The sequence below is a fragment of the Scyliorhinus canicula genome, chromosome 2, assembly GCF_902713615.1.
Source record: "Scyliorhinus canicula chromosome 2, sScyCan1.1, whole genome shotgun sequence".
NCBI lineage: Eukaryota > Metazoa > Chordata > Chondrichthyes > Carcharhiniformes > Scyliorhinidae > Scyliorhinus > Scyliorhinus canicula.
This window is the reverse complement of record NC_052147.1, coordinates 212,955,162-212,980,423: the sequence shown is the minus strand read 5'-3', so window position 1 is coordinate 212,980,423 and position 25,262 is coordinate 212,955,162. Positions and strand designations below refer to the sequence as shown.

The following is a 25,262-nucleotide window of genomic DNA, read 5'->3' as shown; positions in this document are numbered from 1 at the left end:
ATAGCTCTGGTATATCTGCATCTCCAATAGTTGAACTCTTCATTACAGCCAGATTCTTCTCTGAGTTTTGCATTATATTTGGACCTCCTGAAGGAATACCATGTCAATTAGCATGGGACGATTTCAAAGTCAGCAGAAACCAAGAGTAAAGGAAAACATTGGCAAGGAAAAAAGCAAAAAATAGGGAAACCTTCAAGGGCAAATAATGGAAAACTTAATTAAAAATACAAGGGTGAATTGAAAGGGACCCAAAATGTTGAGTGCAATTGGAATTAAGACGTGAAACGAAGGCTGGATTTTTCAATGTGCCCTCATTGCCAGCCAAGCTCCATGCTGTGGGTGAAACCTTAGAGAATTAGGGCTTTTGCGTTGAAGTGCAAGACCCCTCTACTGCATCTATAAGCAACTGGATTAGACAATGCTAAACCCAGTCTATTTATTCTCTGATCTTGAATTTTAGTTCAGTACTGTTTAACAATACACTTTGCAATGTCTCATGGCATTATCCTTACATTCAGGTTGTATAAATTTGCGAGTTCCATTCCCAATGTTGGTTTTAGGTTCAAAGTGCACATTGTAAAGTGATACAGCAATATTAAAAATCATTTCCTGTTTAATTTTCAAACAGCACGCTTTGGTAACCAATGTTACATTTCTGTGAAGTTTACATTCTTAGGGTTTTATTGTAAATCATAAACCAAGCTGTATGTTGTGTCTAGCAATAAAAATGAATAGCTGCTTGATGAAAAGAAGTTGGGGTGTTGGACTCCTGTTTGAAACTGTTATGAAACCAGTAAAAGCATCAACTGGGTTGTCAAAAATCAGATAAGTGAGACATAAAAAGCAACGTGAAAACATAACAAATGTAAACGGTGTAGTGTAATGGTAAACAAAATATGTGCTTAAAATATCTTTTGGATCACAGAAAGATCCATACATCTGCAAGCGAAGAAGGTGGTTGAGATCCATAAGATTTATCAGTCTCTCATACATCTGCAGATGCAAATCGAGATGTACAAATGATTAAATTGGCAGGTTTCAAAATAACTGGTTTAGAAACATTAGGGTCCAAAAAATTCCTAAATCCCTCTGAGAAAGAAAGTGATTATTGCTGTAAATTGGTAAATGTGGGTGAAACTGAATGTTGAATATATAGTACATATGCTGTGGTGTACTCATGGAGATATATCCATCATTAGGTAAGTGGGTGGGTTCTAATCTTAAATTTCTGGGCATGACTGCAATATTCAGTCGTGATTTCGTAGGCATAGAACACACATATTCATGAACACTTTCCATCCCTTGGAAATTAACAAAGAACGTTGCATAGTCAAACCTTATTTTGCATGTGTTTTAGTAGTATTGAATCTGACATCAAAGAAAAGGCACATCCAAACAAGCAACACTTTTACTTTGAGTCAGTGTTACTCATCTCATCTTCTTCCATCGTTTCCACAATGAGTTCAGATGTCCAGGTTTCTTCTCCTAGGCTGTTGATGGCTTTGCAAGTATATTTGCCATCATCGTGTGCAGATACCTCAGAAATAATCAAGCAGCAGTTTCCATCTTCGTCGTATTCAATTTGATAGTGACGAGACTCCTTGATAGGCTGTTCACCCTTGAACCAAATAACTTCAGGATCAGGGTAGCCTATAAACAATATGAAATTACACGATTAGAAATAGTCATACACACAGAAACTGCAGTTACTTTTCAATAAATAAACACCAGTTGTTGCTGATGGATTGATCCTTCAGTGCAGCTTACAACTTACAATAATTCTTACATGAAAATTATCGCACTTTTGTCTGGAATGCTTTATTTTAGTGTAACTGCTATGCTGAGAGTACAGATTTCAAAATTCTGCACTCTCGCCCTTGAAATACTGAGCAATAAGTTTAATGGTCAAAATTCATGTCTGCTGTCTTAATAAAATGAATGATTGCACTGTTTTTTCCAAGTTCACGGATGTGAAACTGCTCTGGATGATTTTATATACATTATCAAACCTTTCAGGTATGAACAAGTGTGGAGGATTTGTGCTCACATTTCACATATTCTACCTGTTGGTTGCTATTTATGTTTAAAATAGGAATTGTATTCACTGTACCTCGGTACACGTGACAATAAACAAATCCAATCCAATCCAATCTACGAAAAGAGAATAATACTTGCAAGAGTATATTGGAATGTGAGGAAATATAGGACATTGACACAGTAAGTGATGTATCAACATTGCAATAAATAGCAAATTAGATCCAGAATACAGACAGTTTGGATGATGCAGTTGCCAAGGAGGAACTTCTGAATATTACCAATTGCCAAGTTCACAAAGTAGATAGGTAAGTGGGACATTTAGCCCATCTTAGTCCAAATCGCTCTTAATGTAGTACCCCATTAGGTCAGTTCCTAGAGTCAGGGCCCTTTCTGTTGATTCACTTAGTTCATATTTATTTTATTTTGTCTTCATTGTTTTTGGTCCGTGGATAGTTAATAGAAGCATACCTTTAAGTCGAGCAGAGTAAGTAAGAAATTCGAAGTGTCAGAGTTTTTTGTTTGCACTGGAGTGCTGAACCTGGTGCATTTGAGTGCTATAGTGAGAGTTTGGTGACTGAGGGAGTGCTGAACTTGGTGCATTTGAGTGCTATAGTGAGAGTTTGGTGACTGAGGGAGTTAGGTGAGGAGGGAGTAAGGTGCTCCTTTCATTTCATTTCCGCAAAGAGCGAGAAGGGAGCCAGGAGTTTACAGAGAGTGCAGCTGACTGGGAGCAGAGTCGGAGGGTGGAGTTCCAGTTGGTCCATAGGGCAGCTATATTCTGTAAGGTAAGAGGGGATGGAGGCTAGGGCAGTTGCATGCTTCTCCTGAAGGATGTGGGTGGTGAGGGATACCACCGGTGTCCCCGCTGACTATACCTGCGGGAATTGCACCAATTCCAGCTCCTCAGAGGCTGTGTTAGGGAACTGGAGCTGGAGCTGGATGAACTTTGGATCATCCGGGAGGCAGAGGGGGTTATCGAGAAGAGTTACAGGGAGGTAGCCACACCCATGGTACTGGACAAGAGTAGCTGGGTTACAGTCAGGGGAAAGAAAACAAACAGGCAGACAGTGCAGGGATCCTTCGTGGCCGTTCCCCTTCAAAACAAGTATACCGTTTTGGATGCTGTTGGGGAGATGACCTACCCGGGGAAGGCCCTAGCGGCCAGGTCTCTGGCACTGAGTCTGGCTCTGGGGCTGAGAAGGGAAGGGGGAGAATAGAAAAGCAATAGTAATAGATGATTCAATGGTTAGGGGAATAGGTAGGAGATTATGTGGTCGCGAGCGAGACTCCCAGAAGGTATGTTGCCTCCCAGGTGCCAGGGCCAGGGATGTCTCGGATCGTGTCTTCAGGATCCTGAAGGGGGAGGATGAGCAGCCAGAAGTCGTGGTGCACATTGGTACCAACGACATAGGTAGGAAAAAAGGGGTGTGGAGGTAATAAACAGGTTTAGGGAGTTAGGCTGGAAGTTAAAGGCCAGGACAGACAGAGTTGTCATCTCTGGTTTGTTGCCGGTGCCACGCGATAGCGAGGCTAGGAATAGGGAGAGAGTGCAGTTGAACATGTGGCTGCAGGAATGGTGTAGGAGGGAGGGCTTCAGGTAATTGGATAATTGGAGTGCATTCTGGGGAAGGTGGGACCTGTACAAGTAGGACGGGTTGCATCTGAACCAGAGGGGCACAAATATCCTGGGAGGTAGGTTTTCTAGTAGTCTTCGGGAGGGTTTAAACTAATTTGGCAGGGGAATGGGAACCGGATTTGTCGTCCAGCAACTAAGGAAGCCGATATTCAGGACGCCAAAGCGTGTAGTGACGCAGTGGGGAAGGTAACACTGACAAAGGAGAGTACTTGCAGGCAAGGAGATGGGTTGAAGTGTATATACTTCAACGCAGGAAGCATCAGGAATAAGGTGGGTGAACTTAAGGCATGGATCGGTACTTGGGACTACGATGTGGTGGCCATCACGGAAACCTGGATAGAAGTGGGGCAGAAATGGTTGTTGGAGGTTGTTGGAGGTCCCTGGTTATAGATGTTTCAATAAGATTAGGGAGGATGGTAAAAGAGGTGGTGGTGGTGGTGGTGGGGGGGGGGGGGGGGGGGGGGGTGGCATTGTTAATTAGAGATAGTATAACAGCTGCAGAAAGGCAGGAGGATCTAACTCCTGAGGTAGTATGGGCTGAAGTCAGAAATAGGAAAGGAGCAGTCACCTTGTTGGGAGTTTTCTATAGGCCCCCCAATAGCAGCAGAGATGTGGAGGAACAGATTGGGAAACAGATTTTGGAAAGGTGCAGAAGTCACAGGGTAGTCGTCATGGGTGACTTCAACTTCCCAAACATTGAGTGGAAACTCTTTAGATCAAATAGTTTGGATGGGGTGGTGTTTGTGCAGTGTGTCCAGGAAGCTTTTCTAACACAGTATGTCGATTTTCCGACCAGAGGGGAGGCCATATTGGATTTGGTACTTGGTAATGAACCAGGGCAGGTGATAGATTTTGGAGGTAGTGACCACAATTCTGTGACTTTCACTTTAGTAATGGAGAGGGATAGGTGCGTGCAACAGGGTAAGGTTTACAAGTCTTATTGACTTCTTTGAGGAGGTGACCAAGCATGTGGATGAAGGTAAAGCAGTGGATGTAGTGTACATGGATTTTAGTAAGGCATTTGATGAGGTTCCCCATGGTAGGCTTCTGCAGAAAGTAAGGAGGCATGGGATAGTGGGAAATTTGGCCAGTTGGATAACGAACTGGCTAACCAATAGAAGTCAGAGAGTGGTGGTGGATGGCAAATATTCAGCCTGGAGCCCAGTTACCAGTGGTGTACCACAGGGATCAGTTCTGGGTCCTCTGCTGTTTGTGATTTTCATTAATGACTTGGATGAGGGAGTTGAAGGGTGGGTCAGTAAATTTGCAGATGATACGAAGATTGGTGGAGTTGTGGATAGCGAGGAGGGCTGTTGTGGGCTGCAAAGAGACATAGATAGGATGTAGAGCTGGGCTGAGAAGTTTAACCCTGACAAGTATGAGGTTGTCCATTTTGGAAGGACAAATATGAATGCGGAATACAGGGTTAACGGTAGGGTTCTTGGCAATGTAGAGGAGCAGAAAGATCTTGGGGTCTATGTTCATAGGTCTTTGAAAGTTGCCACTCAAGTGGATAGAGCTGTGAAGAAGGCCTACGGTGTGCTAGCGTTCATTAGCAGAGGGATTGAATTTAAGAGCCGTGAGGTGATGATGCAGCTGTACAAAACCTTGGTCAGGCCACATTTGGAGTACTGTGTGCAGTTCTGGTCACCTTATTTTAGGAAGGATGTGGAAGCTTTGGAAAAGGTGCAAAGGAGATTTACCAGGATGTTGCCTGGAATGGAGAGTAGGTCTTACGAGGAAAGGTTGAGGGTGCTAGGCGTTTTCTCATTAGAACGGAGAAGGGTGAGGGGCGACTTGATAGAGGTTTATAAGATGATCAGGGGAATAGATAGAGACTTTTTCCCCGGGTCGAACAAACCATTACAAGGGGACATAAATTTAAGGTGAATGGTGAAAGATATAGGGGGGATGTCAGAGGTACGTTCTTTACCCACAGAGTAGTGGGGGCATGGAATGTACTGCCTGTGGAGGTAGTTGAGTCGGAAACATTAGGGACCTTCAAGCGCAATTGGTAGGTACATGGATTACGGTAGAATAATGGAGTGTAGATTAATTTGTTCTTAAGGGCAGCACGGTAGCATTGTGGATAGCACAATTACTTCACAGCTCCAGGGTCCCAGGTTCGATTCCGATTTGGGTCACTGTCTGTGTGGAGTCTGCACATCCTCCCCATGTGTGCGTGGGTTTCCTCCGGGTGCTCCGGTTTCCTCCCACAGTCCAAAGATGTGCAGGTTGAGTGGATTGGCCATGATAAATTGCCCTTGGTGTCCAAAATTCTATGATAATCTTTGATTAACCTAGGACAAAGGTTCGGCACAACATTGTGGGCCGAAGGGCCTGTTCTGTGCTGTATTTCTCTGTGTTCTATGTTCTATTGTAAATTGTGTTGTGAAGTTTTATATTTTTGGGGTGAAGAACCCAGACCTTATGGCATCCAAAAGATTGGAGGGGTTTGCTTTGATTGGTTGTTTGGTGGCCAATTGATTGGCCAGGGGCAAGTATTCATCCCAACAACCGATAGCGATTGGTTCCTTTCAGGTGGGTTTTTTCGAAGAGAACCTAGGAGAAGTTGCTGGAAGCAGCTCTCTCTCTCTCTACTGCCTACTATCTGAAGGCAGGCTTCTAGATCCTGACAGAACAAGCTCTCTCTCTCTCTCTCTCTCGATTGCTGGCTGCTACTTCTGTGAGTCTACAGGAAAAACCATCACAAGCTGAAAGAAAAGATAACATCTACTTGAAAGCCTAGACTGAAGAAGAAACTGGAAGACATCCATCTGAAACAAAGACTCTTAAAAGTTTGCCTTCATCATTATTCTACCCCCCTCTTTCCTCTCTGTTTTGGTTGTTTGTTATATAGAGGGCGGGGCAAGTTAAAAGGTTTAGAAATTAGATAGTACTTAACCAGTTGCATTTCTTACCTATTTAATTATCGCTACTGTTAATAAAACGTTAATTGTGTTGAAGAACACAAGACTGTTTAAAATCTAGAGTGTTTAAAATCCAATCTGAAATGTTATACAGCTAGTGCTCAGTACAAGGAAAGAAAAGGAAAAAATGTAACCACCAGAAAATAATGTTTCGACTAGTTTCCCTCTGCACATAACCACAACCAATGACGTTAACCTGGTGTTGTAAGACTTCTTATATGTTTTTATAATTTATATAATTGTAGCCAATCACTATTGGATATTTGGAGCTAGCAGATGTTTTGAGCATGAAGTTTAGATGCTTGCAAATTCTGAATTGGCATTGGAGAACTTCAACATAGTACGACAACAATAACTTGTATAGCATCTTGAACACAGTGAAATACCCCTATGTGCTTCACAAGAGCATAATCAGATAAAAATCCTGGTATATTTTACTATGTTAACCGTGCCATTTAAATGCAAGTTGCTTTTCTAGTAAACTGTGGGAATCCATAGCTTCAGATAAAGATAGTGACCATTTTTGAATGCATGAATTAGTCAAGGACAGTCAGAAAGGACTTGTAAGGGCAAGTTGTGATCGACTGATTTAATAGAATTTTGCAAAGAGGTAGGGTGGAATTCTCCCATTTTGAGACTAAGTGCGGTAGCAGGCAGCTCTGCTGGCAGAATGCCCCCCCCCCCCCCCCCCCGACCAGAATGGCGAGATTCCATGCCAGATTCTGCACTTGGAACCTCATTAGTTTTGCACAGGTGAGATTGCTTCAGAGTCACCTGGCGGGGCGGTAGCTGATTCATCCACCCAATGTCAGCTGATAAGTTGAAGGTTCCCAGCACCATATTTAAATACCAGTCCAGCCCACTCACATCACTCTCTCCAGCCCACCTGTCTTCACCAGGCCTTGCAGGATGTCAGTAGCCCTGAGCAGCAGGCTAGCAGCCTCAAGAAGAAGTCTGTTCCTCGATTCAATCACGGCCTGCCCCCCCCTGCCCTCCCCCTCCCAACCCATACTGAGCCCATCACCTGCGAGGTGCCTATGCCCCATTTGGACCTCTACTCGCTGCCTCTTCCTACATCCCCTTCCAGTAAACAATGTGCTATCCCTTTGACCCCCTTGTTTGTGAGTTTTTCATGAAGCCTTGTCAGGATCCAGCTTCCTTCCACTTGGTCTTCCCTCTGCTTTCCATTATTCATCATTCTCATCCATCTCCTTCCCCCTTGTCTGCCACTATGAGCACTCACCCGTACCTCCCTCCCCTTGCACTGCCCTCCTTCTGCATTGCCCCCCTTGTGTTTGTTAGGCCACCTCCCCCCTTCCTCCCGGACCTCACATTGCACTCCGCTCCTAGATGAACTTTAGGGCCGGGATTCTCCCCTACCTGGCGGGGCGTGGGGTCCCGGCGGGATGGAGTGGTGTGAACCACTCCGGCGTCGGGCCGCCCCAAAGGTGTGGATTTCTCCGCCCCTTTAGGCACGCGGTGGAGTGGTTCCCATCCCGCTGGCTGGCGTGGAAGGCCTTTGGCGCCATGCCAGCCGGGGCCGAAGGGACATCGCCGGCCGCCGGAAGTCCGTGCATGCGCCGGAGCGTAAGCGACTGCTGACGTCATCCCCGTGCATGCACAGGGGAGGGGGTCACTTCCGTGTCTGCCATAGTGAAAGCTATGCTATGGCCAACGCGGAAGGAAAAGTGTGCCCCCACGGCACAGGCCCGCCCGCTGATCAGTGGGCCCCGATAGCGGGCCAGGACACCATGGGGGCATCCCCCGGGGTCAGATCGCCCCGCGCACCCCCCCCCCCCCCCCCAGGACCCCGGAGCTCGCCCGCGCCGCCAGTAAGGGAGGTTTTTGATTCCCGCCGGCAGGACCGGCATGACAGCAGTGGGACTTCGGCCCATCACGGGCCGGAGAATCGCCGGGGGGCCCCGCCGACAGGCACGGCATGATTCTCGCCCCCCGCCGAATCTCTGGTGCCGGAGACTTCAGGAGACGGCGGGGGCGAGATTCACGCCTCCCCACCGGCGATTCTCCGACCCGGCGAGGGGCCGGAGAATCCAGCCCCAGATCTCTTTTGCGGTGGCTGCATGAGTGCCAGAGCACAGCCCTGTCCAGCTAGACATTGGTGTGTGGCACCAGGGGTAAAGGAGACCCCTGTAATCCCCATCCCAGGCTCTGTACTGATTGGAGTCAGTGACACAGGAGTGTTCATGGGTCCAGCAGCACATTACTGTCCACGCTGACCAGGTTGGCATGGAGATGGACAGCAGGAGCCAGTCTGCCCTGGCAGAGTGATGTACAGCATATCGGGAGTAGTGCAGCACTATGGCGGAAAATTGTTGCATTCACTCTGAACTGAGGACTGCCTTGTGCATGACACTCATTAGCAATTGGGATTGACACCGATATAATTCCTTGCTGGCGTGATGCACGATTGAAAGGCTAGAACATGATGCAGACAGCCAGCTTTTTTAATGAGCATTCACGATAAGGGGTAAATTAATGCTAATGACATTTGCACCACCTGCCAGCGGGAAGAGCGGCCCACCATTAACCAGCCATTGGTAGAACTGCAGTGTGCTTTTGTGCTGGTGGATTTCCTACTTTTTGCCTCTCGCCAGATTCTCTATGCCCACCGGCCACCAGACCCACTGCAGGTGGGTTGGTAGAATTTTGCCCATAGTTTTAACTGAAATGACAAATAAAGTTTTTTTTTCCAATTAAGGGGCAATTTAGCATGGTCAATCTACCTTCCCTTCACATCTTTGGGTTGTGGGGGTGAGACTCACCCAAACTCAGGGAGAATGTGCAAACTCCATACGGACAGTGACCCGGGGCCGGGATTGAACCCGGATCCTCGGCGCCGTGAGGGAGCAGTGCTAACCAATGTGCCACCATACCGCCGATTGACAAATAAGTTAATGCACAAAATGTTAATTAACTGAATTTTCATAATTTGTTCAACAAGAATGGCAGGGTGGCACTGCCACTCTGGTAGAGCCTTCAAACAACCGCGCAACCTCAAACAAACAATTGTTTGCCGCAAATTACCCAGCCTTCAGAACAGCGACCACAACACCACACAACCCTGCCAGGGCAATCTCTGCAAGACATGCCAGATCATCGACATGGATACCACCATTACACGTGGAAACACCACCCACCAGGTACGCGGCACATACTCGTGCGACTCGACCAATGTAGTCTACCTCTTACGCTGCAGGAAAGGATGTCCCGAAGCGTGGTACATTGGCGAGACCATGCAGACACTGTGACAATGAATGAACGGGCATCGTCCGACAATCACCAGGCAGGAATGTTCCCTTTCAGTTGGGGAACACTTCAGCAGTCAAGGGCATTCATCCTCTGATCTCCGGGTAAGCGTTCTCCAAGGCAGCCTTCAGGACACACGACATCGCAGAATTGCCGAGCAATAACTTATAGCTAAGTTCTGCACACATGAGTGCGGCATCAACCGGGATCTTGGATTCATGTCGCATTACAGTCATCCCCCACCATCTGGCCTGGACTTGCAAAATCCTACCAACTGTCCTGGCTTGAGGCAATTCACACCTCTTTAACCTGGGATTACCCCCTATCTCTGATCTGTAATGATTTGATTACCCGCAAATGCTCGCATTCCAAGCATTGTCTGGCATCTTTGACTTTGTCTATTTAAATGTTTCTGGAACATACCTCTCCATTCACCTGAGGAAGGAGCTGTGCTCCGAAAGCTCGTGTTTGAAACAAACCTGTTGGACTTTAACCTGGTGTTGTAAGACTTCTTACTCTGGTAGAGGTCGCATGGAGGCACAGTATCTGGGTTCCCTCAAGTCTACACTGGCCCTTGAAAGAGCACCCTACTTAAGCCCATGCCTCGACCCTATTCCCAAACCCAGCAGCCCCACCTAACCTTTTTGGATATTAAGGGACAATTTAGTGTGTCCAATCCACCTAACCTGCACACCTTTGGACTGTGGAAGGCAATTGGAGCACCCAGAGGAAACCCACGCAGACATGGGGAGAAAATGCGAACTCCACCCAGTCCCCCGAGGCTGGAATTGAACCCAGGTTCCTGGAGCCATGAGGCAGCAGTGCTAACCACTGTGCCACCATGCCTGTGGCTACTAGGGCATGTCAAAGGCTGGGAATCCTACGGCGAGTAACTCACCTCCTAACCACCTGAAAGCCTGTCCACCATCTACCAGGCAAAAGTCAGGAGTGTAATGGAATTCTCTCCACTTGCCTGGATGAGCGCAGCTTCAACAGCATTAAAGAAGCTCGACACCATCCAGGAAAAAGCAGCCCGCTTGATTGCTACCCCTTCCACAGACATTTAAACACTCCACCAACGACGAACAGTGGCAACCGTGTATACCACCTAAAAGATTCACTGCAGTAACTCACCAAGGTTCCTTAGACAGCACCTTTCAAACCACTACCAGCTGGAAGGAGAAGAGCAGCAGATGCCTGGGAACCCCACCACCTGGACCTTCACCTCCAAGTCACTCACCGCCCTGCCTTGGAAATATATCGCCATTCCTTCACTGTCACTGGGGCAACATCTTGGAACTCCCTGCCCAATAGCACAGTGGGTGTACCTACACCTCAAGGGCTGCAGCGGTTCAAGAAGCACCACCACTTTCTGAAGGGAAATCAGGGATGGGCAATAAATGCTGGCCTAACCAGTGACGCCCACACCCCATAAGGGAATTAAAAAAACAGTACTCAGATTGAAGAAATGGTGTAACTAGTTAGCAGGGTGATGCTAGTGATGGAAATCTATAGTTCGAAGATCAGATTTGTAATACTTGAAGTATTTCCACTCAAACAGAGGTGAAGAAAAGATTTAAAATTACAAATGCTTTAATTAATGTGAGTAGGTCAACTATTTCCTGTTTTGCACTCTGTGCCAATCATTGCAAATGTATAATTGTCACTATGAGAACATAGAGTTGAGGAGAAATTTCTTTGTGTGTCAAATTATGGAACACATTTCCAGAGAGTGCCTGAGGCAGAGACAATATCGTTCAGGAGAAAACCAAATAAAATTCGAAATAGGGGAAGGTACAATGCCATGGGGAGAAAGCAGGGAATAGGGATTAGTTTTGGGTTGATCTGGTAGAAGAAGTGGACCACAAGGTCTCTGAAAACCTTTATAGTTCGATGGCTTCTTGTAGCACTCATCTAAAAAACAAATACAGCTTTGTTACATGAATGGTAATTTAACATTTTGATACTCCAATGGTTCTTTGTGTTGTTTTTCAATTCTCTTGTCAACAAGAATCATTGAATTTATGTCAAATAATCAGGATAAAAGTTCCATGATGGAAGAAGGCTGTGATCTCATGGAATTTAGAATGCAATCGTTCCGCTACAAATAGTTCAATTATTCACCAACAAAGATAAACAAGACACAGTTGCTTTACACTGAAATATATGCACATGTTTCTCAGTGAAAGATTCCGCAAACGGATGCATTCTGAATCGGAATCAGGATCTGTGGATTTACCCTCGATCTTGCAGTCAAAGCGAGCAGCACTGCCTTCTACAACTTCACTGTCTTTAAAGGTCCCGGAAAAATACGGCTTAAAACTGTGCCTTTCTTCGGAAACTGCTTCAAGAAGTATCTTGGCTTCATCAGCTGAGATAAGGAAAAACAAACCATTTAAACAGAATATCCATTTTTGGTCACCATGTGAAACCATAATACCCACACATATTGGGCGATTGCCAATGTTGGAGCAGCTGAGGCATTGGCATTCTATTTTCTACCAGTTGTCAAAAGTCTGAGTTTAAAATGATTATTACTGGTAATCTATATTTATTGAAACACTATGTTCTAGTGCCAATTTATCTTGAGGCTTGTTCAATTAAACTGTCCCATTTTCCACTGGCTAAAACCTAAGTACCAGCCAAGTGGGAATGTTAAAATCTACAATGCTACCAAGTTTCTGAAGTTCAAAAAAATCTCCAAATGGTGGCAATATGGTGCTACCAATGAAATTTGGGGAAAGGTTGCAGACACTGTCACAAGGTCAAGTCTCCACTGTATGTAAGACTATTAGATCAATTTAAACAGCTGGTAATGAGCAGAAAAATGTTGGATGAACTAATGCACACCACAACTTAGTTTATTGCTGCTGCAGAGGGAAACTTATACTTATTTTACCAGCCAACACGAGACAGGCACCCAATGAGGAGGCACTAAAATGAGGGGGAGCCATGTCGGATTGTCTCCTCAATCATGACCCACCATCAGGCAATTTTATCAACCAGGGAATCGGCTTGGAACCGGCTTTACGTTGCAAGCAGGTGGGAAAAATATCTTGGAATGCCTATCAAGGGCCACTGTACCAGTCCATCGGCAGCAGATTGCCCATGACTGCGTGGGGAGGCTGCCAGCTGAATGCAGGTAGCCTCCCAGCAGCTCCTTGGAGGGAAAGCATTTTATTACTCAAAGAGAAGACTGCGGGCCAGAGAAGGCAACCCCATCAATTACATTGGAGGGGGTTTATGTCTTTTTACATTTTCTTTGGCCTACTTAGTGTAGACAGCACGGCCTTTGTCTTCCTCAACAGTGGCTCCCATACCTGTAGCTGCTGTTGAGGATCCTGAGTGGTCAACCCTCTGATCGGCAGCCCTAGGGGGCAGGCAGCTGTCCTGAATAGCATCTTGTTCATGAGCTGCTATCCATAACATTGATGTGGAGATGCTGGCGTTGGACTGGGGTGAGCACAGTAAGAAGTCATACAACACCAGGTTAAAGTCCAACATGTTTGTTTCAAACACTAGCTTTCGGAGCACTGCTCCTTCCTCAGGTGAAATTTCACCTGAGGAAGGAGCAGTGCTCCGAAAGCTAGTGTTTGAAACAAACATGTTGGACTTTAACCTGGTGTTGTATGACTTCTTACTATCCATAACATTACAGGGGAAGTTCTGCCAGCTGTCGTGCATGTTGCCGACATGTATTTACAGCCACTGTCGAAACATAGAACATAGAACATAGAACAGTACAGCACAGAACAGGCCCTTCGGCCCTCAATGTTGTGTCGAGCCATGATCACCCTACTCAAACCCACGTATCCACCCTATACCCGTAACCCAACAACCCCCCCCTTAACCTTACTTTTTATTAGGACACTACGGGCAATTTAGCATGGCCAATCCACCTAACCCGCACATCTTTGGACTGTGGGAGGAAACCCACGCACACAGGGGGAGGACGTGCAGACTCCACACAGACAGTGACCCAGCCGGGAATCGAACCTGGGACCCTGGAGCTGTGAAGCATTTATGCTAACCACCATGCTACCCTGCTGCCCTAACGCTGCCCTAACGCTGACCTTTTCAGGAAAATTCTCCCATTCTTTCTCAACAACAATTTGTTCTGCTCAAAGGGGATCACCAAGTGTCCAGCATCAGTGATGTCATTGAACAGGGCAAGTAGCCAATCACATTGATGTATTCTCATAGACAGAAAACAGGACAGATTCTAATTAAGCATGAGGAAATTTCACATAGGGTTATGTTAAAAGGTGAATATCATAAATAAATTAAATGATTCAAAAATTATTTAGAATTCCTCATTATAATGGAGAAATTCAACAACCTTAAAAAGTTTGGCTGTGAGGCTGTTTAGTAATAATTCTGAACTAAGTATCCCGTAAAAAACCCAGTTACACCTTAATCAATAAGGTGCAACTTTTTCAAGGGTTTTAAAGCAGGATAAGGGCATAAGAAAAAAATATTTGCATTTATATAGCACTTCTCATGACACCTGGATATCTCAAAGCACTTTACAGCCAATAAAGTACTTTTGCAGTGTAGTCACTGTTGTAATGCAGGAAATGCCGCAGCCAATTTCTGTTTATCAACAACCACAAATAGCATGTGACAAAGACTAGATAATCTGCTTTTGTGATGTTAATTGCGGGATGAATATTAGCCAGGACACAAGGCACAATTCTGCCACTCTTCTTCAAAATAGTACCTTGGGATCTTTGGCACCAATCTGACAGGGCAGACAGAATCTTGGCTAAGGGAGAGGGAAGGCGTGAAAGGATAAGGGAGAGGTTGCGGAGCAGAGGAATGCAGCAGCTCCTATTTCCTGGTGGGCATGGTACAGGCTGAAGTATATGTACTTTGCTACCTGGGTGCATTGGGCATAAGTCACCTCTCGGATGTACCTGTGCGCAGGCGATTGTGAGATACCGCACAGGTCCCCACTCAAGCCTTGGAATGAGCCAGAGGCATAGAAGTTTAAGACCACTGTCAACCTGATGGTGTCCTCCTCTAACCGGGTGGCAGTACCATCTGGCACAGGTGGTGCGCGGTCTCCCTGGTGAGATGGAGTTGACGGTGGCATATGTGGTCCGGCAGCTCCTCGAAGGATAAGGCCTGATGATATAAATGCAGCCTGATACGGCGCCGCCTTCGTACCTCCTCCTCGGCTTGGTGGATGGCCGGCACTTGAGACTCACCGGCTGGCCCTTGCCATTCTGGGACAAGCTCCTGTCGTGTAGTGTCTTCCCCAGGCTGGCCCTGGCACTCGTGGAACTGTGCATCCACAATGGCAGCAGCAGCCAGGTAGACAGCTGGCCTTGCTGTCTGAATTACAAAATCCATTTTTGTGTGGGGGAGGGGAGAGAAACAGAGATTGTCACCAAGGTGAGCACTCCCTTGACCATCCAAAGCCACCAGATTACATTGTCACCAGGGGTTGCACTGCTGCGCCATCATCAACATTTTTTTTCTTCTTTTTTTAAATATAAATTTTGATTACCCAATTATTCTTTTTCCAATTAAGGGGCAATTTAACATGGCCAATTCACCTAACCAGCACATCTTGTGGGTTGTGGGCTTGAAACCCACGCAGACACAGGGAGAATGTGCAAACTCCACACAGACAGTGACCCAGGGCCGGGATTCGAACCTGGGTCCTCAGCGACGTAGTCCCAGTGCTAACCACTGCACCACCGTGCTGCCCTCTGGCCACCATCAACATTTTGCACCTCCCCTTCCCCCTTCTCCCCTGGGTCCATTGTCATCATGTCTTCCACAATGCATCCCTGTCCCCATCAGGGACTGAGACCAGGCCCTTGATGTGGGATGCCTCTCTCCTGACTGCTCGGCCCTGCCAACTGGGGAACCGCTGGCTGCCACACCAGGTGTTAGCGATGGGCTTTATGGCCCCTGCACTGTTTCTCCCTGTGGGATCTACTGTGGGTGTCCTCATTGGGTGAGCCTTGTGCCTTCCTATCAAATGGAGGCAGCTGGCTATGTGCTGGAGACGTTCATACAGTGATGGCATGCGGCTGTAAGCTAAGAGACTGGTGTGTGGGCAGGTCCTACAGATGGAAACAACTGAGTGATGTCTGCGTTTGCTAGGAGCTTAGCTGCAGTGTGATGTGGAGCCGAGGTTGTGACAGGGAGATGGTCAGGTTTCCTGGCCTGTTCCAAGATGAATGGGATCAAACCGTTTGATAACAATGGTGTGCACCAGACCGGCAGGGCCTGCAGACATTGAGTGATCCTTAAGAGTGGGTTAGCTGATAGTCGAGGGAGGCAGGGACACTGAGTGTGGCAATGTGTCAGGGAGGGTTCTGGTGCATGTGTCCTTAGTTTGGGTCAGGTCTGCTCATCCTCCTGCTTCCTCTGGTGTGGAGCTGTGCATCTAGGGAGTGCAATGGGGAGTGCAAACACCTGGTGGTCCAGCAATTGAACATGGCCACACCCAGCCTCTTGATTACACTGCTGAGACATGAGTGTGTCCAGATGGGCAGGCTGAAAGGGTTTCCACATGACCAGGAGACCTCAGAGCTTTCCCAGGATAGTGTCTGCCATCAACAGTCTCAACAGTCAGGGGAATGTAAGGTACATTCATAGTGTGGGTTGGAAGGCTTTTAGAGCAGCAATGGGAGGTTCAGCCAGGGCACCGCAAACTCGGGTGGTGGGGTAGGGGGGTGGGAGAGACAGACACCCTGATCCTACACCCTTGACACTGAGGGTTTTGGCCAAGGGTGGTATCATGACTGATACAGGTTTGGAGGGCCAAAGGGCCTGTTCCTGTGCTGTATTGTTCTTTGTTGACACCAAGCTACTCGCAAAGCTCTAGGCCCACGCACCCCGGCAAGCCAGAATAAAGAGAATAGTTTTCTTTTTTAAAAATAAATTTAGAGCACCCAATTATTTTTTTCCAATTAAGGGGCAATTTAGCATGGCCAATCCACCTAACTGACACATCTTTAGGTTGTGGGGGCGAAACCCACACAGACATGGGGAGAATGTGCAAACTCCACACAGACAGTGATACAGGGCCAGGATTCGAAGCCGGGTCCTCAGCGCCACAGTCCCAGTGCTATCCACTGGAAAAGTTTTCTCCCTTCCTTGCTCCCTCACAAAACATTGCAAAACCTCCACCGATCCACCGTGTGGTGGGGGGCTAGCAGGCACTCAGCGTACAGCCCCGTGCTCTAGCTGCGGATGTGGCCAGGGAATTGCCGGGTCCATGGGCGCGAATGCGCACGACGGCGGCCTGTTGCAGCTGCGCCGTGCAACATGGCGCAGCCGCGCGTGGACCCGGCCTGCCAAATAGTGCCCCCCTTTGGCCAGGTTCGCCATGCCCGGACCGCCCCCCACCAGTGCCCTCGCCCCTACCAAAGCCACCCCTGCACACGGATCAGCTCCCCCCCCCCCCCCCCCCCCCCTGCCCCTGACTGTGGCAACGCTGGACTTAGTCCGCAGCTGCCACGCCGGGTTCCCGGAAAACAAATATCATGAGTGACCCACGTCATCAGGGACTCGGCCCATCGGAGGAGGAGTATCGGTGGAGGGCCTCAGGTGGATGTCCTGAGGCTGTCCATACACCGTGCGCAGGGGGCGGAGCATCGCAAAAGCAGCGCTGCCCCCCGATTTCTGCACCAATGGGGATTCTCCGGCCAATCGATTCTCCGGATTGTCAGAGACCGGAGAATCCCGCCCACGATCTTAGTGGTGGGGAATGGAAAATCCCAACCAAAATTTCATAAGAGAATTCAAAACAAACGTAAAGGTTGTCTTGGACTTAACAGCATCTGGAAATGGTTTCAGATTTTAGTTACCATCTAGTTATAGAATAATCTCTGTTTTATCAGTTTATTTCTTTCCATCAGCATCCATCACCTGCAGCTTCAGGGCACTGTTCAGACTTCACATGTTGCAAATACTGGCTGTGCCAACAGAAACTCAAGTTTTTTAGGCACAGCATAAATCGTTGGATTATCATGCCAGATGTCTTGTTTTAAGGCAACATTTGAATTCTGGTAGGATTATTACTCACCCTATTACTGGCTAGGTGTTTGTGTAATTTGTGGGGAAATGTGACTGTCAAAATATAAAGACAGAAATGACAAACATTTTAGCCTCATGGCTGTGAGGCAGATTTATGCTCTTGCTGTTAACATAACGGAATCTTGAAAAAAAAATAGCACAAAAGCCAAGATTTTTATTTACCTTCGACTTCTGGCTTTTCAACAGAATCTGGAGGACTGGTGGGCGAGTTTCCCAGTGAGGTCTTCCTCCCACTTAGACCAGCTAGCATTGCCATCGAAGACAGCCGTCCTATTGCCCTCACTGCATGTCCCGTTTTCTACAAATCACAAAATAATTGAATAACATTAAATTTCCATACAAATTTTGTTTAAGGACAAAATGTATTGCAAATATAACACAGTGACACACCGTGCATTGATCGTTAACTTATCACACTTTACCACGGACATCTTTCAACCGCTGCCTCTCCTTTACTCGCCTGGGAAATGAGAGCCAGTAGATGGGAGTTCAAAGGGGTGGAAATGAGCAAGCAGGTTGGCAGCCTGCAACAGCCAGAAGGAAGCTGGAGGACCTGAGGGAGGCCTTCCACTCAGCCTACCTCCACACATGGCAGCCTCCTCACTTTTTACAGGGCCACTAAATGGCACCCCATTCCCCCCCCCCCCCCCCCCCCCCCCCCCCGCCCCCCTGCCCCCTCCCCCAACCCCCACCCCCCCAACCAAATTTCTGATATCCAGGCTGCCATTGTTAAAGGTTGAGTTCACGGAGCTTGGAATTCTCCCGTCTCTGCGCACCTGTGTGAAATGCCAGCATATGATTAAGTAGACAGTAATGGCACTCCAGCAATTTTGGGCCACTTTGAGCAGAGGTCAGAGAGCAATCAACCATTGTGTCCCAATAAGTAGAAAAGCAAATTACATCTAGTGGAAATATGGAAAGATTTTTCTGTAAAATCAGCAAATATAGAAAAAATAAAATCCAACTCATGGTGGATAGCAATGTTTTCTGACTGTAGTAGATATGATGGAAATGCATGACTTTCATGAGGGAAAGATTACTGGGAAAAAGGGCAATATATTTCTTATTGTAAAAGGAAAAATTGGATCTCTAACTGTGGTATGGCTTGTAATAAGCTTTCAGGTCTACCTCCTGTATGGCAAAATGGAACGATACTCTTATTGTTTTATTGCTTTCGGGTTTGGTATCATCTCTATGTTGGTTGTTAAATAAAACTACATTAAATTAGTTTAGGCAGTTTCAACAGACCTCTAAATTGATGGCTGGTTCACAGTTCCCAAATCAACAATTGCACAAAACAAAAGCAGAAAGAAGGTATCCATCATAAACTCTCAACTGGTGTGGTAAGGTAGGTAAGAAACATTCCTGGGGGAGAGGAATCAAATGCATCAAAGGGTTGCAACACCCTTGTCGTGTTGCAACATTTACATGAATAACTTGAATCAATATCTCCAGGAAGGAAGAAGTGATTTGGTTAAAAAAAAAGAATAAAAAGAAATTGGCCGTAATTCTCTGTTCGCTGGTCCTGCCGGCAGAGCACCCCCTCATGTGGGTTTGCCAGTGGTGTGGGATGGCATCAATCAGAATTCCCATTGACAGTGGTGGGAGCAGAGAAACCCACTGCCAGTGAACAATGTGCCGCCACCCGCCAGCGAGAAATATGCAGCTGGGAGGCCAGAGAACCTCGCCCGTTCTTTTCTGCACTTTGCCTGATATTTTTTGAGTTATTTCAGGGAGCGTATTTCTCGGTGACTTAGAGTCATAGAGTCACAGATGTTTACAGCATGGAAACAGGCCCTTCGGCCCAGCTTGTCCATGCCGCCCAGTTTCTATCACTAAGCTAGTCCCACTTGCCCACATTTGGCCCATTTCCCTTTATACCTACCCTGCCCATGTAACTGTCCAACGGTTTTTAAAAGACAAAATCATACCTGCCTCTACCACTGCCTCTGGCAGCCCGTTCTAGGTGCTCACCACCCTCTGTGTGAAGAAATTTCCCCCCTGGTCTCTTTTGTTTCTCTCCCCTCTCACCTGAAACCTCTGCCCTCTAGTTCTAGACTCCTCTGCCTGTGGGAAAAGATGTTGACCATCTACCTTATCTATGCTCCTCATTATTTTATAGATCTCTATAAGTTCACCCCTAAGCCTCCTACGCTCCAGGGAGAAAAGTCCCAGCCTATCCAGCCTCTCCTTATAACTCAGACCATCAGGTCCCGGTAGCAACCTAGTAAATCTCTTCTGCACTTAGTTATTACATTTACTGTTGTTTATTGTCAATTGTACCTGCCATTTCCTCCTGGCCATGTACTTCTTCATTCTTTCCTTTGAAAGCTTTTTCACTGCCATGTTTTTAACATCTTTTTTCAGCCACTTGTGCTCAAGACACTGATCACAGTTCATGCGCTGTCTGGTGATGAATGAATATATATGGTAGAGTTTTAAGACATGACCTTGATTAGTTTTTTTCACCATTACATTGATATCTTGAATGACAATTGAAAAAACACTTTATTAAAATTAAAAATTAAACCCAAGATGTTGCAAATGAAAAGCTTTACTTCATGTCTTTTTTCAGTAGATTATCAATGAAGTCTTTGGCATCTTCCGAAATTTCATCAAAGGCATCATCATCGAAGTCCCAGGTAGCAGACGTTACATTGGCAAGGGTTTCATTGTCATTATCACCCATGAATGGAGAAAGTCCACTGACCCTAGGGCACAAAATGAAAATCACGCTATCTAATTCCATAAAGATGGACACTTATCAAGATTAATCCTTTAAAAATACTTGTTAACCTTACTTGCAGATTTGTAAACTTTCCCCTTATTTCAAGTGTTACAACCAAATGAAATTAAGAATGGAATTAAAAGTTATTCCAGGTCTGTCAATACAATATTATACATTTCTATCCAAACAACAACATAGCCATTCTAATGCATTTCCACTGTATATACTGTAACAGTTATGTGTAGAGTGGGTTAACATCATCAACACAATTTGTATTGAAAACCGATTGCTATGTGAGCAGGTCCACTGTTGATGGCCTTGGAGTGAAGTCAATTTCTTAATTTCAGAAGATTGTGCAAACATTAAAAAGGATAGCCTTTCATTATTCGTTTTACCTAACAAGAAATCTATTATTACTTTCTCTCTTCTCCATGGATCTTCCCAAAGCACACATCATTGTCATTTCCAATCAGAATAAGAAGCAGTATAATTCAGTTACCCATTAAGACGCACGCAGGACGATCTGTAATTTGTTTCCCATTTTCCTCCACAGGGGGAGTTAATTTTCTAGGTAACCCTCAGTAATCTTCCTGTCTATTTTTCACCCAATATGACCAGGTGTTGACTGAAAATCTGGACTTTTATCACAATTTTGTCAGTCTGAATTGTCTGCCCTACATTTACCTGGGTAGATCTTTTTTTCTGCACAGTATCAATGTCACCTAGGCAATTACTGAGGAGGAAAAGGTCTAATTTGACGAGGAAGCATTACACTTCTAAATGTGGGGTTTATACCTCTGTGGCAATATGTTATTTTCCTTTTGCAACATATTTTGGTGGGCTGCTACAATGATTGGAATCTCAGAGGATGAACAAAAATTCAAAGGGTTCAGTGTTGAAGGAAATAGAATCAGATAGATGCAAAAAATGGTGTTGAAGAAAAGATCAGTCCTGATATCACTGAATGGCGGAGAGGGTTTGAAGGACTGAATGGTCCACTCCTGCTCCTAGTTCTTATGTTCTTAAGGCCGAATTACAGTTTCCTCTTTGAGGAGCAAAGCATGAGGGAATTCACATTGAGCAGAGATAGTATAAAATAAATCTTGGTGAAACAACACCAATTTGAACATTGGCTAAAATTACTATGGGATGGACAGGACGCACCAATGATAGTTATATCAGAAAAATTTATATCAATTCTGATCCTGGGTAGATAACTACATTTGTGACCGTGTCAACGTATGATGTAAAATAATTTAATCACAGCATCAGTCATGCATTATCCAACAGTTACATTCATGTAACTTAAATCAAAATCATTTAAAAAAATCACAGCACCTCAGGTGTAAGCTACATATACATTGACTCATAGAAGATAGAGGTGGTGGTGCAGTGGTATTGTCATTGGACTAGTAAACCAGAGGCCCAAGGTAATGCTCTGGGGTCACGGGTTCGAATCCCGATGGACTGAGCAGCCGCGTGTTCCTGGCCAGTCCCGCCGGCGTGAAATAGACATGGTCCATCCCGGTGGGACCTGGCTTAGAGGCCAGCTAGCGGAGTTCTTGGGGGGGGGGCCCGGGTGGGATCCGGCTCCGGGGTGGCCCCCGACGGTGGCCTGGCCCGCGATCGGGGCCCACCGATCTGCGGGCGGGCCTGTGCCATGGGGGCACTCTTTCCCTCCGCGCCGGTCTCTGTAGGGCTCTGTCATCGCCTCCGTGGAGAAGAAAACCCCAGCGCAAGCACAGGGAACACGCCGGCGGTTTTGCGCATGCGCCAACTTGCGGCCCTTTGGCGCTGGTTGGCACGGCGCCAATTCCACTGGCGCCGGCCTAGCCCTGGAAGCGCGGAGGATTCCGCAACTCCTGGACGGCCCAATGCCGGAATGGTTCGCGCCCCTCTTGGCGCCGGGGGCGGGCCGTCTCGCCAATTGCAGGAGAATCCCGGCCCTTGTCTTTGTGAAATAATTCAGGGTGCTCGTTCTGTAGTTCTGCTTCTCACAGTCAGCAAGCTGCTGGGGTCAGGATGAGGATTAATCATGCGCTACTTGCAATTCTATTGGGTGAAGTTTAAACACTGCTTGCGATTCTATTGGGTGAAGTTTAAACAAGACTCATGCTCAACTATCTGGAAAAACACTCTGGTGTCTTCATCATCGCAACAAATTATGTGTTAAATTATTCCATGATATCTACTTCTGACTCTCTATTAGTAAGTTGCTTGGAGCGACAATCCTAAGTTTGCTGTTTACAATTTAAAGCTGAGAGTCTTTGGTCGACCATCATGATTTAAAGAACAAAGAACAATACAGCACAAGGTACAGGCCCTTCGTCACTCCAAGCCTGCGCCGATCACATATCCGATCTAGACCAACCACCTGTATCCTTCTATACCTCGTCTGTTCATGTGTCTATCCAGATAAGTCTTAAAGGTCACTAATGTATCTGCCTCAAACACCTCACTTGGCACTGCATTCCAGTCCACCACCACCCTCTGTGTAAAAAACTTTCCCCACACATCTTCACTGAACCTATCCCCCCTCACCTTGAACTTGAAACCCCTGTAATTTTCAATTCTGCCCTGGAATTATATCTATACCCACAATAATTTTATTATCTTCTATTAGGTTGCCCCTCAGCCTCTATCTCTCGAGGGACAACAATCCCAGGTCATCCAATCTCTCATCATAGCTAATACCCTCCATACCTAGCAACATCCTGGTCAACGTTTTCCGTACGCTCTCCAAAGTCTCCACATCCTTCTGGTAGTGCAGTGACCAGAATTGGATACACTGGCGGGATTCTCCCTTCTGGGGATAAATCCCCACGCCGGCGGGAGAACCGGCGCCAACCATTCCGGTGTCAACAGCCCCTGAAAGTGTGGAATTCCCCACACTTTCAGGGGCTAGGGTGGATGCCAGAGGAGGGACGCCGCGGGTTTGCGCATGCGCCGAAGGGCTGGCGCGATCTCGCGCATGCGCGGAACTGCCGGCGTGGTTCCGCGTATGCACAGACCGGCCGGCGTATTTTGGCGCATGCACAGGGGGGCTTCTCTTCTCCGTGCTGGCCATGGCGGAGCCATACAGGGGCCGATGCGGAAGGAAGACTAGCCCCCACGAATCTGTGGGCCCGATCGCGGGCCAGGCCACCGTGGGGCCCCCCGCCGGGGTCGGTTTCCCCCATGCCCCCCCCCCCCCCCAAAGACCGCCTCTGCCAACCTACCTGCCAGGTCCCGCCGGTGTCAGAGGTGAGTGATTCACGCCGACGGGACTGGCCAAAAATGGACGGCTGCTCGGCCCATCGGCCCCCGGCGGGCATGGTGTGAATCCCACCCCCGCCTGAAAAACGGCACCGGAGAATACGGCCCACTATTCCAAATGTGGCCTAACCAATGTTCCATATAACTGTATAATTTTTGAGCTTTTATACTCGATACCCCATCCAATGAAGGCAAGCATGTGGAACACAGTGTTGGAGCCAATGGTGGCAAAGTCCCAACCGCGCTCGCTGACCCCGTTTGTAGTGGAAGGGAGCAAAGGCATTGGCCGGGCTCATGAGGGAGATGGGAGCAGTTTACACCCAAGGGATCGGGAGTATTTGTTATTTCCCCGGAGCAAAAGGTATTTTCGAGCATTGACTATTTTGCGATGGGAAAGGCGTTGCTGGTTGGAGTTAAGAGGGCAGAGTATTCGGGCAATTGTGATCTTGGATCACACTCCGCACTGGATGGATGTGGTACTAGAGAAGGGGGCAGCCCAGAGATGGGGTGGAGGATGGATATGGGGCTGTTGGCGGACCAGAGTTTCTGTGATAAGATGGGTTCAATTGCACAGGGGGAGTTCTCGCTGTTCGTGGTTTGGGAGGTTCTGAAGGCAGTGATGAAAGGGGAAGCGATCTCGTATAAGGGTAAGGTGGATAGGGAGGAGAGGAAGACACTCCAACGACTGATAGCAGAGATTTTGGAGGTGGATGGGAGGTATGCAGGGGTCCTGGTTCCGGGGCTCCTGTCGAAGAGGAAAGAGTTGCAGGAGAGATTCGACCTGCTGTCCACGGGGAAAGTGGTGCGTCCGCTGAGAAGGGCAAGGGGGGCTATCTATGAGTATGGGGAGAAAGCGTTGGCAGGTCAGCTACACAGGCAAGCCACGACGAGGGAGATAGTTTGGGTTCAGGATAGGATGGGGGTTGGGAGGGCTTGGGCCTTCCGAATCTGATGTACTATTACTGGGCGGCGAACACCGAGCAGGTTCAGGGATGGAATAGGGAGGTGGGGGCTTTCTGGTTAAGGATGGAGGCGAGCTCATGTAGGAGTTGGGGTTGCGGGTGCTAGCAACGGCAATGCTCCAGATGGCCCCAGGGAAGCATTTGGGATGTTCAGTGGTGGTGGCCACGCTGAAGATTTCACGGCAGTTTTGGTAGCATTTTAGGTTAGGAGCGGGGTTGGGGTGGTGCCGATCAGGGGAAATCACGGATTTGAGCCGGGGAGGATGGATGCAAGATTCCAGGGATGGGAGGAAAAGGGGATTAGAGAGATGAAACATCTGTTTCTGGGAGGATGGTTTGAGGGGGTGGTGGGGAGAGCTTCTGGTGCATGCAGGTGTGGGACTTTGCGA

General features: G+C 47.2%; 1 protein-coding gene across 3 annotated transcripts in view; it reads right to left on the bottom strand.

Moving 5' to 3' along the window:
- Positions 1-595: 595 nt before the first annotated feature.
- The window catches only part of LOC119961939 (myosin light chain kinase, smooth muscle-like), a 552,422-nt gene continuing 527,755 nt past the window's right edge, over positions 596-25,262 (bottom strand). For all 3 annotated transcript variants that reach the window (XM_038789529.1, XM_038789528.1, XM_038789530.1), the window contains 5 exons: positions 20,487-20,639; positions 20,212-20,335; positions 18,091-18,226; positions 12,110-12,241; positions 596-1,650 (listed from right to left, as the gene is read on the bottom strand). In XM_038789529.1, the coding sequence (XP_038645457.1) occupies positions 1,409-1,650; positions 12,110-12,241; positions 18,091-18,226; positions 20,212-20,335; positions 20,487-20,639 (787 nt within the window). In that variant the 3' untranslated portion in view covers positions 596-1,408. The remainder of the gene's footprint in view (positions 1,651-12,109; positions 12,242-18,090; positions 18,227-20,211; positions 20,336-20,486; positions 20,640-25,262) is intronic.